The sequence below is a fragment of the Oncorhynchus tshawytscha genome, linkage group LG21, assembly GCF_018296145.1.
Source record: "Oncorhynchus tshawytscha isolate Ot180627B linkage group LG21, Otsh_v2.0, whole genome shotgun sequence".
NCBI classification, from domain to species: Eukaryota; Metazoa; Chordata; class Actinopteri; order Salmoniformes; family Salmonidae; genus Oncorhynchus; species Oncorhynchus tshawytscha.
In genome coordinates, this window is record NC_056449.1 from 9905959 (window position 1) to 9925274 (window position 19316).

General features: G+C 44.4%; 1 protein-coding gene across 1 annotated transcript in view; it reads right to left on the reverse strand.

The window, feature by feature from the left end:
- Nucleotides 1-998: 998 nt before the first annotated feature.
- LOC112220880 (phospholipid-transporting ATPase 11C) overlaps nt 999-19316 on the reverse strand; it is a 74116-nt gene continuing 55798 nt past the window's right edge. Inside the window, 18 exon segments of the mRNA XM_024382817.2 lie at nt 999-3973; nt 4340-4371; nt 9869-10025; nt 10181-10284; nt 10369-10570; nt 10738-10865; nt 13930-13989; nt 15214-15359; nt 15482-15584; nt 15831-16002; nt 16247-16445; nt 16448-16512; nt 16954-17135; nt 17367-17470; nt 17575-17648; nt 17753-17824; nt 17957-18156; nt 18567-18737. Coding sequence (XP_024238585.2) covers nt 3937-3973; nt 4340-4371; nt 9869-10025; nt 10181-10284; nt 10369-10570; nt 10738-10865; nt 13930-13989; nt 15214-15359; nt 15482-15584; nt 15831-16002; nt 16247-16445; nt 16448-16512; nt 16954-17135; nt 17367-17470; nt 17575-17648; nt 17753-17824; nt 17957-18156; nt 18567-18737 — 2208 coding nt within the window. The 3' untranslated portion in view covers nt 999-3936.

Sequence of the window (19316 nt, forward strand, 5' to 3'; positions counted from 1 at the left end):
ACCCAAGATTTGACGGTACATGGCCCCGTCCATCGTCCCTTTGATGCGGTGAAGTTGTCCTGTCCCCTTAGCAGAAAAACACCCCCAAAGCATAATTTTTCCACCTCCATGTTTGACAGTAGGGATGGTGTTCTTGGGGTCATAGGCAGGATTCCTCCTCCTCCAAACACGGCGAGTTGAGCCAAAGAGCTCCATTTTGGTCTCATCTGACCACAACACTTTCACCCAGTTGTCCTCTGAATCATTCAGATGTTCATTGGCAAACTTCAGACAGACATGTATAAATGCTTTCTTGAGCAGGGGGACCTTGCGGGCATCGCAGGATTTCAGATGCAATAGATTAGCTTAATTTATCATAGATCAAATAATGCTGTATTTCAACAAAATAATGTTGCAGGAATGCTGATCTTATCTGTATCTAACAAACAATTTCAGAACAATCTGAGATGACGGATGTCGAATTCTCTCGTGCTTTTTGAGGTGGAACCTGATACTTTTAATGCACCCTCCTACTTAACCTTCTGATACACACACAGAACCATGCGCTACACGTTAACGCGTCAATCGAGGCATAGTAAAACAAATTGTTCTGCCCATGTAAGTGCACACATTCAAACAGACACAGGAACATGAACAGGGGTCATTGTGCACATAATGCCAGCGCTTCACTCATCCCTACATCTCCCCTCAACCGACCAGGACTCAGGCACACATTGTACACAGATCCACAGAGGGAGTACAGTACACGCAATTATACAAAAACTCTTGAGTAGGTTTCTCACAGAGGATGTGGTGTGTCGGGTGGTGCTGTGGTGGCAGGTTGAGTGGCGGGGTGCAGTTGGCGATGGTCTGAACTCTACCGTGGGGCTCTAGCCTTCAGCCGCAGCACGGTTGTTCCAGTTAAGCCTCATCTACCTCATTACCACAGAGTATCTGCTTAGTCAGGTCTGTGGGGGATGACTAACATACCACAAATTCATTAATAAAAACAGAACAAGTTTTCAAAACAGTGTTTTATTGCAGAAAAACTGTTGAACATACTGGTCTTAAAGTGGTACATTCAGATCGGAGGTTCAGAGTGCCGAGGCTGGAGACTGAGGGGCCAGATGTGAAGTGCCCATTTTGTGCCCGTCTGAACCTAAGGCACCCCACCACAGCAGTCACCTGCGGACAGGGTCATTCTCCACATTCACCCAGCCTCTCCTGCTTTTTTTGGGACGTTTTGATTATTCTTACAAAAAAAGTGGCTGGAAAAAGGTTGCATTTAAAATACAATCACATTTTTTTACGTATTTTGTCAGGCAAAACATGAGTATCCAATACTTTTTAAAAAGCATTTTAAAATAGCATCTCTGATGTAATGTTAAAGGTTTGTTTTTGTTTTTTAAAACATACAGAAAGTCCTCCACCTACCCGTTGACCTAGGACACAGAGCCCAGGTAGGTGAAAGTTCAACGGCATCTTCGTTAGTCTGAGCACAGTCCATACTCCTCATAGCTTTAGTGTTTCAAAAGGAAACGTTACAAAGAGTTCCCCGTATTACAACCCTCTGGAAACTCTAGACCCTTGAAGTCAAGGTAAATATAGCATTTTCTCCTCCACAAGATGGTACAGTATGTGATACAGGCAGGTAACCCACTGTTCCTAAGCTGTCATTGAAAATAAGAATTTGTTCTTAACCGACTAGTTAAATAAAAGGTCAAAATAACAAAAGATGAGGTTGATGGAAGTACGGTAAATCACATTTGGCATGGGAGCCATGTCTTGAATTCTGCCACATGCTCAGTATGTCACAGGTCATGTACAGCCCTCATGTAGCTATTACAGTATCTCCAACCACTAAGGAGCTGGAATGGAGCCCATCTGGACTAAGGATACTCAGCTTAGGAACTACAACCATCAGTGATGCTAATCATCATATGAGGAGATACTGCAATAGCTACATGAGGGCTGTACATGACCTATTATGGCATTTTGTAAGAGACTAAAGACGTGCCAACAGGGCACCTACTCCCAGGCATATCCCTCTGTGGCAGACATAGAAGAAGCTCCATTCCTAGCCTGGATATGACTGAACTGATCTAACCGGTGCTCTGTGATCTGACCTGCGACCAGACCGGTGGAGGGAGAGGATATAGTAGAGGTGTAAGGTAGGATATACCTGCAGGGTGTGTGTGTGTGTGTGAGAGAGATACAGAAGATATGGGTTAGCACTGGGCACACATCTGGTCTGAAGTAACACAGGCATACTGAAGAAGCACGAAGCTGATCATTCGCTACAACAAAAAAAGATTCACGTAATAAAAATATACCATTTGTGAGTAAAAATTGCACGGAACAATAAATATTTCACATGTTCCAAAACATCTTCCCATATAGTGTCTAAAAGTGATGAAAATCATGGCATGTGGAAATGGAATGTCTGAAGCACTAAACGCTAGAAGTCAGAACCATCTTTCTGTAAGAAACCCATCGCAGACATCGGAAATGGAGATCCAGGAACATCTATGGTAGCAGGTGGGTAGAAAGCCTCAGTGGCATTACCTATGGTGACAAGAAAGAGGAAGTCTGAAGTTGGGATCTTTACCCACCAACATCAGCCCACCTTTGACAAACAACACTAACTGGTAATGGACATGTATCACTAATTTTAGGCTTTTAGTGTGTGTGTGTGTGTGTGTGTGTGTGCGTGTGTGCGCGTGCGCTCCACAGAACTCCTGAAGTCCTTTAGAGGACAGGTCATGACAACCACATGCTAAATGTACAAGGTAGATCCAGGTATTCTGGTTAAACGTGTCTCAATGTAACACACACAGGTTGCTTTGAGGCCATGATTCCCATCCAGTATAATTGTGCTGCTGGGCACACACACACACACACACACACACACAACACTCTCAGCAACATAGTTTGCAATCATTTGGATGGCGCTGGGCATGACACTTGCATCTCCCGAGCTCAGACACATTTTTGGCATCAAGCTTTAGATATTCAAACAGGTTAAGCAATATACAGCACATATATTAATTTTCAATACATTTGGGATTTTCTTAAACCATCACCGGCCTTAAGGTGGGAAGATTCAAGTCATGCTACAAACACCGAACCAGGTAGAAATGTTGGCAAGCACAACTTATTACCAGTCATTTCGATTCACCACACTCTTTGGGGAGATGGGAAAATAGAGACTTAACCCAGCAGGGGGTTGTGCTCTAAACACAGTATTCAAGGACATTTTGAAGATCTCCAGTAACCTGTGTTCAGTGCAGTCTGCACTGAGTGAATATGCTCTCTTTGCGTTGGACTTGACTGGATTGGAATCATGCAACTTATAAATGATGATTTGGATCTGGCGCAGTGGAATTTTTGTTTCAGAAAGTAAGTGAGATTTGCTTAAAAAAATAAAATACAAACCTTGCAGAAAAATATAAATAACAAGTGGAATGTGGCATTCATGAGGCCTACTTAGTTTCATGCAGATTAATCATTCTGGGACAGTGGTGTGGCTGCATGCTAGAGCACAGCCGACCGTAGAAGTACTTCTGACAGGGCAGCCATGTACGCATCCCCCCCCTGCCCGCAATCGTAGTATTCATAGGAAATAAAAATAAACTCCGGAAACTCAACAGTCCAGTTAAAACGTGGTAAAAATGGCCTGTGCTGCATGGGCCAGTGATGCAGCAATCTGCACTGCAGACATGCAGAGGGAAACAGGAAGAGGAAGGAAGGAGGGAGCAGGGGAACAGAGGTACTCAAAACACTGCTGGAGTCATCCCTGGGTCTTTTATCATTTCTATTACGTTGTTTTCTTTGAGTCGTTTTCCCATTTTCTTTTTAGATCAGGCAAAAGTTCAGGCAGCCAGAGTGCCATGGCCTCCTGAAAGACGCTGGCCGCAGGGTAGTTGATCCTCCTTTGTGCCCTTTACTCCCGCTCCTTCAGGTGCTTGTAGGACAAGGGCGTGACGGCAGCGATCTGGAGAGGACATGCAAAACACACACACAAAAGTCAGTCCACCTCTATAAACAGAAACCTGCTCCTGCCAATTGCCAACCACTGGATGGTGGCAAGACCCAGCCACACCATGACACCGACAGCATTAAAAGAAAAGGATAGGATGCCCCCGCGGGTAGAATTGTTGACAACATACCCCCAGACAACATTGATTGGACACACCTCCCCTGAAAACAGAGATCAGCTGGAATCTATCATTAAATGTTGTTTGCTCCGATTGAACGTGATCATCAACCAGGATTCTGGTGAAGTGAGGGGAACCCAAGACACCCATGACCATGAGCAATAACCGGGGGTTAGACATGCGAGATTAGCCCCTTGTTTTACCTGGATGTCTGTAGGAGTCTGTCCTCTGAAGGCTGGGAAGAACAGATAAACAGGTTAAATGAAGATGAGGGATGGGAGCGTAAAGCCTGGTGTTAACACTTCACTGCCATTCCAATAAATGGAACCCAACCCCTCAGATGACGGTCAGTTCGTTGAGGTAGTAAGCTCAACATTTAATATACCTGGCAAAGCAATGGCATAACACATGCAGTCAGCTAAGCTCGATAGTCGCCACTTAAAATGAAGTACTTGCAAATGAAAAAACACGAGGCGCCAGTGACACACAAGCATGTTATTGCATGTAAAAAAAATACAACCACATAAATGACAACGCCATGAGGGGAGAAATAAAAATGGCAGATGACGAGGTCTGCAATGTTTAATTACATGTATGGAGCCGAAAGAAAAAGCAGACTTACTCACATTCACCCTTTTAACATGCACACAAACTGATGACAGACGAATCCCCATCCACGGGAGACTTTATTTCAAAAAGGCAACATGAAATCATTAAAAAGAGCACATGCAAGGACACAATGAGCAGTTCGTCTACTTGGAGGCTGAAAGGAGCATTCATCATTGTCCTGGCGACACCTTTAACATTCAGTCAGTGGAATGTTAATCTGAATCTTTTGAGTTAACTTTGTCCATAAGGATGTACAGCATGTACAGGTAACTGCAACAATTAAAAGGACACACCATAGTGTCTTCATAGGGCACTGGGCCACTACGAGCCATCAGAACAGCTTCAATGTGACACAGATCAGGGATGGGCAACTTTCATGGGGCGGGGGACACAAAAACATATCAACTCATCATGAGGGGTCGCGGTTGCTCGTGAGTCTGTGACCCCAAATCCATAAACCACCACTGTGAGCAACACATTTTAGTGAGAAATGTTAGCAGTTTTTAATCTTATTTCATAGTGAGACTGACGAACAAAATCCATGGCCCCCCCCCCCAGCAGGTAATTCGACCATGATAACAAGTTTAGGTAGCTGGCCACAAAACCCATTTAGCAATCCCCCCAACAAATTGCTGACATGGGCTAACTGACTGACTAATCAGGGACTTACTGCTGATGCACAACCAATTTTGAAATTGCACCTTGTGTATTCTAACTTGTTGAGACCCAGACACAGTTCCATCCCTGGCATAGAGTTCCAGACACTTTAAAATCTATTGGAGGGATGGGACACCATTCTTCCATGAGAAATTCCATAATTTGAGGTTCTGTTGATGTTGGAAAACACTGGTCTCGGACGCCGCTCCTGAATCTTCCATAAGTGTTCAATTGGGTAGAGATATGGTGACAGACATGCTGAGCGATTATCTGAAATGTTGGTTCTTTTTTGGTTTTCAAACTAATTGACTAATGTCAGTTCAATATTTTTTTTCCTGTGAGCTTAATGTCAAGATTTTTCAGTTTCTCTAGAGATTAATCCGATCACGCCCAAACTGTGCGACGTAGTAGGGAGTTGTAGTTTTCAACAAGCCAATATTCTAAAAAGTTCAGAGCAGAAAATGTGATAATTAACTACAATGACCACAATCCATTGTGCCTACGTGTCGGTCTGTGTTTATTTTATGCCTGCTACATCAGGTTAGGGGCGGCAGGTAGCCTAGTGGTTAGAGCGTTGGACTAGTAACCAAAAGGTTGCAAGATCAAATCCACGAGCTGACAAGGTAAAAATGTGTCGTTCTGCCCCTGAATAAGGCAGTTAACATACTGTTCCTAGGCCGTCATTGAAAATAACAATTTGTTCTTAACTGACTTGCCTAGTTAAATAAAGGTTAAATAAAATAGTGAGGGGCAGACATGGAGAGAAGAGACAGAAGAATGCTTGATTGAGGGGGACAGAGAGCAGTTGCTTTGCGAGACATCTCTACCTGAAAATATATGATCCAAGTGTGATAGTTGGTATTCAGCAGTCATAGTTTGCCTTAATTACTTTGAAGACCTACTAAAATAGTGATTTTGTCAGACAGCATAGGCAGTAGCTCTTTAGAGATAAGATGATTTGGAATGAAATAATAAAGTCAAATACAATATTTATGTTGTATATATTAAAGTCATGTGAATAAATGGTGGTTGAAACTGTAAATGGCAGTCACTACCATCATGGGACATTGATTCATTGTTTTCTTCTGTGTTGTTAAAGCGTTCAACCCACAGTGCATTTCATGTAAAAATAAAATGATTGAAACCGAAAACCGGTTTATTTAAATCTTACAAAACCTTTAAAAAAAAGTAATCGCTCAGCACACACAGTGTGTGTGTAAACCCCCTACGCTCCTTTGAGACCCATCTTTACAAGTCACGGATCTTTTCTGGCCATGGCAGCAAAGATAATGGATAACTGAATTGTTATACATGACCCTAAGCATGATGGGTTGTTAATTGCTTAATTAACTCAGGAACCACACCTGTGCGGAAGCGCCTGCTTTCATTATACTTTGTATCCCTCATTTACTGAAGTGGTTCCTTTATTTTGGCAGTTACCTGTATGTACACATATCACAAGCAAAATATGAAGCAGACATTATGACAAACGCGCTTTTCAGCCAACCAATAAGAGTTCACCACACAGGAAGTATGGGTTATGGTAAGTGATAGAGGGCTGAACCGAGTTCTTAAAAAAAAGGATCCTCCTTCTTGAAGGCACAGAAAGCAGGATTTGGAGTAGAATACTGGATTCTGGTTACTGTTAAGGGGTAATGGGCCCCGGCAGATATAGGCTGCTAAAGGGTTTGTTTTGGGGGTTATCTGATTGGTTTACCTAGGCCGCAGAGTTGGGGCTGGTACCTGTTCATAGGATAGTATTGGACTCATCTGAAAAGGTTCGCATTAGCAGGGGCCTGGCTGAAGACTGGGTCTCCCCCTCGCCCGACTGAACCAACGGCATCTTCTGGAAGGGTCAGGCAAGAGACACTAATGACACCTCGGTGCTGACAGAGACTTACAAGACAGCAAGTGGACAATGTACTGTAGTTTAAAACACACATACTCTCCCTGGCGAATACGCTCTCCTCAACCCAAGGTTTGTCAGGAGGGACAAGTCAATGTTTAGGAAGATCTCGTTGTTTAAGTGTTGTTAATCTTGATTCTATAAAGGCCAAACTAAGCTATTATTGGTACAGCCTTCCAAATATTTCTGACTTCAAACACACATTTAGAGCAACACACACATCTCTGTAGTGGATGTGGTTGTGGCGGGGGGTCCAGGGTATGGGGTTGTCTGGGGCACACTGGCATGCAGGTTAACCTCATGTGTTGGCGTGCCGCATTCACCTGGACAGGCATGCAGAGACAGAAGGCACAGGGGCAACACAGGCAGCTATGACACAATGACCGAGGCAGCTAAGACACAATGACCGATGCACCCGGACATACCAAAGTAGACATAGCACCAACATGCCATGGTTTCAGCACCAAACCAAACACAACGCTGGGTAAGTGACAGAGAAGGCAGGGCATTGGGCAATGTCGTTAGAACCTTAAAAAAGCAGCATCCCTTCAACATCACTATGTTCTAAAGTGGGAACCTCTAGAATGGGCAACAGTGTGAGGATCAGGCCTAACCTGTCAAGGGAGGGTGGATGTTATAGGACACCACCTGAGTCGTGTTATAGGCAGGAAGAGGGAGGGTGGATGTTATAGGACACCACCTGAGTCGTGTTATAGGCAGGAAGAGGGAGGGTGGATGTTATAGGACACCACCTGAGTCGTGTTATAGGCAGGAAGAGGGAGGGTGGATGTTATAGGACACCACCTGAGTCGTGTTATAGGCAGGAAGAGGGAGGGTGGATGTTATAGGACACCACCTGAGTCGTGTTATAGGCAGGAAGAGGGAGGGTGGATGTTATAGGACACCACCTGAGTCGTGTTATAGGCAGGAAGTGGGAGGGTGGATGTTATAGGACACCACCTGAGTCGTGTTATAGGCAGGAAGAGGGAGGGTGGATGTTATAGGACACCACCTGAGTCGTGTTATAGGCAGGAAGAGGGAGGGTGGATGAAGGACACCACCTGAGTCGTGTTATAGGCAGGAAGAGGGAGGGTGGATGTTATAGGACACCACCTGAGTCGTGTTATAGGCAGGAAGTGGGAGGGTGGATGTTATAGGACACCACCTGAGTCGTGTTATAGGCAGGAAGTGGGATGGGGGAGAAATCTGGCAAGCAGGACAGGATAGATAGGAGGAGAGGAGAGAGGCAAAGAGCATAGAGAGAGAGAGAGAGACCTCAGTCACTCCAGGAGAAGCTGTGAGTGCTGGCGGTCTGCGACAGCATGAAGACAGTGGACGTTCCCGAAGAAGGAAGTCGTTGCTTGATCTGCGGCAAAGCAGGCAGGATAGAAAGAGAGAAACAGAAGAGGCAATAAAAAGGGAGTGAGACAGAGGGAGAAAAAGAGTAGAACAAAAGTATTAAAACAGAGCATTGAAGATAAGTGGGGCAAGAGGTTTGGCCTTTGCTGCCGAGGCCCTGGAACTTTCAACAATGTTCCTCATTGGTATCAGGTTAGACTCTTGCCGTTAGAAGTGTATTGGTATTGTGGGCTAAATGTAACTTTTCTTGGTCTGAATGAAATGAAAACTTATTTTACTTGCTAGCAGAAACAACCTACAAATAAGTGACATTTTATTACATGACTTTGAACCAATAAAAGATCACAGAAATTTCTGTCTGTTAATAAAGCCCTTTTGTGGAGACAAATGTATTCTGATTAACTGGGCCTGGCTCTCACGTGGGTGGGCCTGGCTCTCACGTGGGTGGGCCTGGCTCTCACGTGGGCGGGCCTAAACCCTTCCATGCACACCCATGGCTGCACACCTGACCAGTTATGGGATATCTATAGATTAGGGCATAATTCATTCATTTACATTTATTTCCTTATATGAACTGTAACTCAGCAAAAATCTTGAAATTGTCGCATGTAAAGTTGATTTTTGCTCAGTATCGTTCATTGGTAAATGTCAAACATTTACATAAAAATCGGCCATACAAAAAAGGATTTATATGAGGATATGTCGGTTGAAAAATCTATTGAGTGATAATATCACATAACTTGTGAAATGAATAACCAAATTATGAGTCATCGCACCATTACTAATACTTTGAAGGAAAACTAATTTGCCTCTTGGGGAGTTAAGGGACACACTATATCAGGGGAGAAGGGGGAGAAATTAGATTATTCCTCTGATCTCCATCCATGACCACAACACAAATCAGACCGCTATGGAGGAGCTCTTTAATGTACGTTTAGAGCGATGGGCTCCGGTCAAGCATCCCCGAATCTTCAAGAAGACACAAATGGCTACTTGCAAGGACAAAAATGTCAATTATGAGACTGTTCTAATGCATAAACAGAAATATCGAAGAATCTGACACAAAGGACAAGTCATAGCCTGTCGAAATGATGAAGGATATGAACACAGGAAAACTACTAAGAAGTGTTTTGAAGAGTTGCTTTTCCCTTGAACATCAAAACGATACACAGATCGAGAACTAGATGTGCGTGTACCGTACCTGTCGAGAGTGGGGCCAGCGCGGCTTGCGGAGGACCAGCAGCAGGATCTCAGGCAGCAGGCTGAGCAGGATGAGGAGGATGATGACCAGCCAGGCCGACACAGAGCGCAGCATGTTAGCAAACACAAAGTAGAGACGCTGCTGCCGAAGGAAAGGCCTGACGGGAGGGAGAGCGTTATCAACATTCACACAGGTCAGTCCAAATTGAGCGGTCACCATCCACGGTTCAGGAGCACTACACGGCGAGCAGGCTTTTGCTCCAGCCCACCACTAACACTGATTGACGTATGTGTCAGATGATCCCGTCCTCACCATATGATCCCACCCCAGAAGAAGCTGAAGAACATGTAGAAGGCCAGCGAGCCCCAGATGACAAAGTGATTGATCCACGTCCAATGGCGCGTGTCCATAGCCAGCTAGAACCACAAACAGAAGAAAAGGTGGTATCACTGGTCTGAAAATGTATTTCAATAACACTATTAAGTTCAAATGTGCGTTACCTTTAGCGTGACGGTGAAGACGAGGACAGTAAAAACAATTGTTCCGTACGACCAATTCCCAAACACCTGGCCATTGTCCTGCAGGGCTGGGTTACTAAAGAGAAAGCGGACCCCAAAGAAGAACAGGAGGCCCTGGTAGACCCCAAGTAGGGTCCAGTACAGGAAGGGGCTCCAACGCAACATGGCGTTCTTTGCTACGTCCCTAAGAAGACAAAAGGAGAGAGAGAGAAAAGAGGGTAGGAAGGGAGGACCACAAAGAACAAAGATGGAGGGTTGAAACCACTTGCTTGTGTCGTCATTATCACACTAGAAGCATAGTTAGTGCATTTTCTATGTAGGTGCAGAATGAAGTGTAGTTCCTGGACCTACCTGTAGAGGGTAGCGTTGCTCATCAGGACCTCCATACAGATGTGCTGCTCCAAGAGGCTGTAGGCCAGGATAGGCATGGAGGTGAAACAGATGTTGTACATCGTCAGATAGGCTGCGTCGTAGAGGGGCTGGGGAGGACGGGGGAAGGACGGGGGGATTGGGAACCCAGGGGTTAATTACACGGAGAGGAGAGCGCTCACTCTCACATACACGCGTTGACAAACACACAACCACCACCTAACACAGGAAGAGGGCTCTACAGCGTCGAGCCTGTTGCCGTGTGGCTACATGGCGAATCATCCTTTGTTATATGCACACAGATGCTCTTGAGAGAGCAGGTCTAAGCTGGGGGGCATCTTTTAAACAGCGATACTTGGACCGAGTTTACATATCAGAAGTTCGCTGTGTATACTAAGAGATGTGCACCCTCTCCTGCGAGAGCTAAACATGTGCCAAAGGAATGAATACATTGCCTAAAATGGCAAAGACTTACTTGATGTAACCAGGGGATGTACTATGTAATGTACTAGTCATATTGTATACATAACGTGTATGTAATATGAACGCCATATACACACACACACACACACACCTCATTCAAGGGTTTCATGTAGTAACCGAAAATGTGTTAAAATTAAACAAATTTAAATATATTTTAGATTCTTCAAAGTAGCCAGCCTTTTGCCTTCTTTCAACCAGCTTCACCTGGAATGCTTTTCCAACAGTCTTAAAAAGTGTCCCTACATAATTGTTGGCTGCTTTTCCTTCACTCTGCGGTCCAACTCATCCCAAACCATCTCAATTGGATTGAAATTGGGTGATTGTGGAGCCCAGGTCATCTGATGCAGCACTCCATCCTTCTTCTTCTTGGTCAAATAGCACTTACACAGCCAGGAGGTGTGTTGGAGCATTGTCATTTTGAAAAACAAATGGTAGTCCTGCAACCCAGACGGGAATGGAGTATAGCTGCATAATGCTGTGGTAGCCATGCTGTTAAGTGTGCTTTGAATTCTAAATAAATCACAGAGAGTGTCACCAGCAAAGCACCATCACAACTCCTCCTCCATGCTTCACGGCAGGAACCACACATACAGAGATCATCCGTTCACCTACTCTGCATCTCACAAAGACACGGCGGTTAGAATCCAAAATCTCAAATTTGGACTCTTCAGACCAAAGGACAGATTTACACCGGTCTAATGTCCATTGCACGTGTTTCTTGGTCCAAGCAAGTCTCTTCTTATTATTGGTGTCCTTCAGTAGTGGTTTCTTTGCAGCAATTCGACCACGAAGGCCTGATTCACGCAGTCTCCTCTAAACAGTTGATGTTGAGCTGTGTCTTGCATTTATTTGGGCTGCAATTTTTGAGGCTGGTAACTCTAATGAACTTATCCTCTGCAGCAGAGGTCTTCCTTTCCTGTGGTGGTCCTCATGAGAGCCAGTTTCATCATAGCGCTTGATGGTTTTTGTGACTGCACTTGAAGAAACTTTCAAAGTTCTTGAAATGTTCCATATTGACTGACCTTCACGTCTTAAAGTAATGGACTATCGTTTCTCTTTACTTATTTGAGCTGTTCTTGCCATAATATGGACTTGTTCTTTTACCAAATAGGGCTATCTTCTGTATACCACCCCATACCTTGTCACAACACAACTGATTGGCTCAAACACATTAACCTCTTGAAGCAAGGGGGCACTCTTTTTATGTTTGAAAAAATAACGTTCTCAAAGTAAATGGCCTATTTCTCAGGACCAGATGCTAGAATATGTAATTGACAGATTAGGATAGAAAACACTCTAAAGTTTCCAAAACTGTCAAAAATATTGTCTGTGAGTATAACAGAACTGATATTGCAGGCAAAACCCTGAGGAAAATCCAATCAGGAAGTGCCTCTTATGTTGAAACCCTTCTGTTCCTATGCATGCCTATCCTCCATTTAAAGGGATATCAACCAGATTCCCTTTTCTCTTGCTTCCCTAAGGTGTCAGTCTTTAGACAGTTCCAGGCGTTTATTTTGAAAAATTAGCGTGAAAGATCACATTGCTTCAGTGGATAGGTGGGGGCTCTCAGAGTGAGTTTTTGCGCTACAGAGTAAAGCCGCCATTGTTCCTCCCGCTGTTATTGAAAAACCTACACACTCGGTTGATATATTATTGAATATATATTTTAAAAACTACCTGAGGAATGAATGTTTGACATGTTTCTGTGGACATTATGAAGACCATTTGGAATTTCCGTCTGCGTTGTCGTGACCGCTCTTTCCTGTGGATTTCTGAACATAACGCGACAAACAAACGGAGGTATTTTGGGTAGAAAAATAATCTTTATGGAATAAAAGGAACATTTGTTGTGTAACTGGGAGTCTCGTGAGTGAAAACATCCAAAGATGAAAGGTAAATGGTTAATTTGATTGCTTTTCTGATTTTTTGTGACCAAGCTTCCTGATGCTAAGTGTACATAATGCTATGCTAGGCTATCAATAAACTTACAAACGCTTGGATTGCTTTCGCTGTAAAGCAGAATTTCAAAATCTGAGACAACAGGTGGATTAACAAAAGGCTAAGCTGTGTTTTGCAATATTGCACTTGTGATTTCATGAATATAAATATTATTTGACTGTTGCGCTATGCTATTCAGTGGTTGCTGACGAAAATGATCCCGCGACAGGGATGGGTAGCGTCAAGAAGTTTAAGGAAAGAAATTCCACAACCTAACAAGGCACACCTGTTAATTGAAATGCAATCCATGTGACTACCTCATGAAGCTGGTTGAGAGAATGCCAAGATTGTTCAAAGCTGTCATCAAGGCAAAGGGTGGCTACATTGAAGAATATCATGTTTAAAACTTTGGTTACTACAGGATTCCATGTGTTATTTCATAATTTTGATGTCTTCACTATTATTCTACAATGTAGAATAATAGTACAAAATAAAGAAAAACCCTGGAGTAGGTGTGTCCAAGCTTTTGACTGGTACCACACACACACACACACACACACACATATATATATATGTAAGACTGCAGCCACTCCAGGAGACAGGGAATGTCAGGTCAACCAGAGGGAAAGAATATGGTTGTAGACTGGAGAAGGTGCTGAGATTCAATGGGATCCTCTGCTATTTCATGTTTAGAGCATCTTTGAATCTCAGAGAGGGGAGAGGGGCCTCAGCAGGACGCGGTGTAGTACTCACTTGCTGGGAAGATCCACAGAAAAACTGGTACAAGAACTGAGGTAAGATGAAGCAGAGGTTCTGTAAGCAAGTGAGAGGGGGAAAGGAGCCTGAGGTTAGACACATCAAAAAGTAACGGACGAGAAATTTGGTGTCTGCGTCTCATCTAAATCACATGGGCTTGAGCAGTGTCCTTTATCAACATCAGAAAGATTTACTCTGTACATCTGTGGCTCTGTTGAGCTAACATTTTACAGTTGATAGACAACTTTAGCGCAGTTACAAACTTACTCTTTTTTTTTTTTGCAATAGCCTATATAAAGATCTAAACGTGTCTGATGCTGGGCTCATTTCTTTGTCTTGCTATCAAATTACACCGGCTGTGTGATCTCTTTCTCTGTCGACTCATATCGACATCTCTGCACATTAGCGGTGGGGTAGGATAAATAAATACAACAGAATAGACCTAATTAAAAAGAACCATGGTGAAGGAAATGGAAGAAGCTGGGCAGAACATGCCCAGAGTTCGTGGCGGAGTAGTACCATGGTGAAAATCGGAGCAAGAAAGACTGACGCGCCAACATTTTTTTAAATCCGCTCCACGCTCCAGTCAAATTACGCACACTCCACTCTGCTCACTATTCAGCTGAATTCAAGATAACATTTTAGAGGCCCCCCATCATGGTGGTGTAGAAAAATATTAGCATGTTTACGCCAATGTCCTGCAATTCTACACAGTTCTCCATGGAGCCGAGAGAAAATGTTGCCGTTTTAAAGCTACTATCCTGCAATTCGCCATGGCTAATTCTGTGTTATTTTGCTCAAAGATAATAACAAAATCAGTACTGCTAAATTCATTGTTTATGGAATTTTCAATTCACCCCAACTGTCTAGCTTTTATGTTGGTGATTTTTAGTTCTCAAAGATTACATTATTCAAAAAATATATAGTTCCATTGTGTTTTCTACATACTTTATATCTGTTTTAGTTGTTTCGCTTTGACACAAAGCGTTTTTCCATCCAGAAAATGAACCCTTTTTATTTTACACTCTTTGGATTTTTAGGCTTACCGAAAAAGAAAAAAAACTTAGGCCCAAGGATTTAAATGGCAGAAAAAACCCTGCATATTCTCCCACATAATCCTCATATCGAATGCTTTTTATTTTGGCAGCAACACAGAATTAGGTTTTATAGCTCCAAGCAATGACCGAACCTTGACCTCATCTGATGTGCCCAATACTCATGATCCTCAGTTAACATAAGAACAGTAAGTTACGGTGCCTACATTTCGGTGCTGCCCCCTACCTTGTAGAAGAAGTATTGCACCAGGTGGGCGATCCGAACGTAGTAGAGGTGCCCGTGTCCCAGTAACAGTTTCTTCAGGTGCTTGAGTTTAGGGATGGCATAGTCACTGTTCCTCACTGCCTGGCGACCCTCTTTACCTTTTATACCTGAGACACGGAAGACCAGGGAAATTACACACTTTTACATCTCGCCCAATTTCAATTTGAAACAAATTCAATATTAAAAACATTTTATCATTTGACTCTATAGCGATATCACAGCGTCTTACCGATGCCAATGTGTGCCTCCAGAATCATACTGACATCGTTGGCTCCATCTCCGATGGAGAGGGTGATGGGGCTGCCTTTGGAGTTCTTCACCATGTTCACGATCTATATAGGAACGAGAGAGTGGAAAGAGAGTGAGGGGGAAAAAAAGTTCATTAAATCCCACTTGGTTCTGCATTCGAAACAAGATGCCTAGATGCAAAACGTATTCAGACATTTGTAATATCATTACCAGGTGTAATGTGGGTAAATACAGATTTTTTTGTCGTGAGGCCTGAACCTGGTTTACCTTTAACTACTGTAGCCATCTACAGTTAAATCTACCAGCAAGCGCCCATGACGTCGCCTCACCTGGGCCTTCTGTAGGGGAGCCATACGGCAGCACAGAACAGTGGTACAGTTCTGACAGATCTGGAGGAAGAGACTCTTGTAGTGGCTGGAGTCAGGAGAGGAGTTGAACACTAAGGACAGAGTGGCTCCGTCTATGATGAAGCCGTAGTCCTGCTTAGCTGAAGTCCAGCTCCTGGGAGAAAAAGAGAACGCAGAGCTTTCTTGTGACAAATCGAAACGAGAGCAAAACTATTTAATAGTTCCAAGACATAATTTGCTCCCAATTGTTATAATTTTATGACAAATCATCATCAATTTACTACCAATGATTATCAATTTACTACTACTAATTTTATTGAACAATAGTAGTAACATTGTACTGTAAGTAACTCCAATGACCCTCCTTCAAAACCTCCAACCCGAGACTTAGCACTGACCTGGTGACCCTAGTCTTAACCGGTGGAGGGTCCTGCACTGCCCTCTTGTGGTAGTCTAACAGCACCTCATGCAGGCGCTCTTCTCTCCTCCTCCCGCCGTCCTCCAGGGTTCGCACCGTCAGTTCCAGCAGCTCTGTGCCCCTCTGGAATAGCCGACAGGCGTAGCACGTGGACTTGGCCGTCTCCATCTTGTCCCCGTAAGAACCCACACCTTCATGCCAGCCCGCTGCAGGGCCTCCATGGTCTCCGCTGCCTCCTCCTGCAACCTGGCGACAGAGGAGGAAGAGAAAGAGGGAGCGTGAATGATGAGTGGCAGTTTGCAGTGAAAAGATAAGGGGTGCGTCAGAGAGAATGATCGATGGGGCGAGAGGGATGACTAAGTGAGACAGAAAGATGAGGCAGAGTGAGAGCCGGTGTGTGAGGCAGAGTGAGAGCCAGTGTGTGAGACAGAGTGAGAGCCAGTGTGTGAGACAGTCAGTGAATGCGCGTGTCTGACAAAATGACAGAATACATATTGAACAGAAAACAAATGCACATAACTCCCACCGCACCCACACTTTTACCTCTGCACATTAATGAGCTGTTCGCCTCGAAAGAATGGCTGTGTCCAAAACGGCTCCTATTCCCCTATTCAGTGCACTTCTTGTGACCAGGGCCCATAGGGACACAGCCTGAGAGTTAACCCTGAGCTGACTGTGTCCACCCACCTGTCCTCCACGGCGGTAGCTCCGATCAGGCTCATCCCAGTCTCCACCTGGTTGTAGACAGCCATGAGTTTCTCCTCTCGGTCATCCAGGGCCAGCCTGGCTTCCCTCAGCCCTGCGTCTGCCTGGGCGTACTCTTCAGAACTCAGCAGCTTGTAGGCCACACACAGCGTCCGGTAGCCTTCCTGAGATATGGCACAAACGCACACGTCCTAACTTACCAGTCAACACGAGCAAACACTCTCGCTGTGCGTTTCATAAATGTGCGAAAACTAGGACGGTAAAACATTCATCTTAAATCAATGTACACACAAACAAAAATGGTAGCCTTCCTGGGAGACCTTAGACAAATGCACAGACGTACAAAGTCATTGTATAAACATGAAGTTAGTGAAGCGGATGGGGCAGAGACCCACCGTAGCATTGCGCTCCACGTGCATGCTTATCCTGTCCACCTCCTCCTGCCTGACACGGGGGAAGATGGAGGAGTCGGCCCCCTTACAGAACAGCATGATGTCCCCTGAGCAACCAACACAGCCAGAACACGTTAGGACTGGGGTTAAACAAACAAAACTAGAAGCTAATAGACGAAAAGCTGTCGCTTCATTTCAATCTCTGTCTCACCGCATTTGGATCGGACTATTACGCTCATACGCCTTCTCACGGGGTCGAAGTTCAACACATGAAGCAGCTCGTACCTGCAAGGGGAAATCAGATGACCATGTCAATCAAAAGGAGAATGTTGAATGATAAATCAAATCCGTTATTAACATTAATCAAAACTCATCACTTGTTGACTTACGTTTCAACATCTTTGTCTCTGTTCATCACTCTCATGTTCTTGCTCTCCATACCTAGGAATGTGAAACCATACCTATAGATGGCGACAAAGACAAGTGAGCCGCACTGATTACACAACACACTAATCAAACCAAATCCACATAGTTCATTTGTGTGATGGATTGATTGATTGTTGAATAACAGTTGCACAGGCCCTGTCCCTTACTTCATGGCTCCCTTGACCAGTGCCACCTCGTCGGGTGAGGAGGCGATGAAGCCCCTGAGCTCTGCAGGGTGGACCATCTCTCCGTCCAGCCCCAGGACACCGTCCACCTGGTCCCCAACCCAGTCCTCCTGACCCGTAGACTCCTTGACCTGCACCGTGTGGCACAGACACAGAGCCCGCAGGAACAGCTCCTCCTCCTCCTGAAAACACACAGACGCATGTTACTTATTGAACTGTGTGCCATTTACCAGAGGTGCATTCATTAAGAACCAAATGCAAAACTGGATGAACTTCTCCAATAAGAAACTATTGTTTATGTTGCAAAACATTTTTCTACAGTGTGCAATGAATGTTAGAATGAATACACCATTTGGTATGTACTTTAATATGGCACAGTAACAGTTTACATTATTATACCTAACAACCTCTGTCTATGGGATGCAGAGTACAAACTAATGGCCATTAATCACACTGGATCTGTCACAGGTTGTTAGGTCACATGTGATGCTTGTTCTTCTGTCAGGTGACCTCTGATTTGATGCCCATATGTTGGCATGCCTGACTTGCACAGTGATGAGAGGGGAGGGCAGATAACTAGTAATTTACCCACCCTGCCAGCCTTCTGCTGCAGCATGCTCACAGGTCCATCTGTGACACAGAAGCCGTCCAGCTCGGTGCTCGAGTCACGGTTCTTGTACTGGAAGCCGTCGATGCAGCACTCGATGAACTCCATGCTGTTCTGGGTCAGAGTGCCCGTCTTGTCTGTGAACACATACTCCACCTAGAGGACACAATGGGGAAACTGCAGGGTCAGACAAATACCCTTTTCACACAAAGAAATGTATTTATAAAGCCCTCTCCACATCAGCAGATGTCACAAAGTACTTACACAGAAACCCAGCCCAAAATCCCAAACAGCAAGCAATGCAGGTTAGGAAATACTCTAGAAAGTCAGGAACCTAGGAAGAAACCAGGCTCTGAGGGATGGCCAGTCATCTTCTGGCTGTGCCGGGTAGAGATTATAAGAGTACGTGGCCATTAAGGCCAGATGGCTCTTCTAGATGTTCATAGATGACCAGCAGGGTCAAATAATATTCAGTGGTTGTAGAGGGTGCAACAGGTCAGCGTCTCAGGAGTAAATGTCAGCTGACTTTTCATAGAGCCAGACTACAGAGCCAAACCAAGGCATCTACCATAGTTCCTGGAACCATGCTGGAGAGGACAATGTGAATAGAAAATATATGCGCCAGCACAGTACATTTCAGGTTCAGACCTACAGTGAGAATCAGGGGTGTACTCATTAGTCCAAACAGTTACAAAACAGAAAGTTTATGTAACTAAAAATTGGGTTTCTATTGGG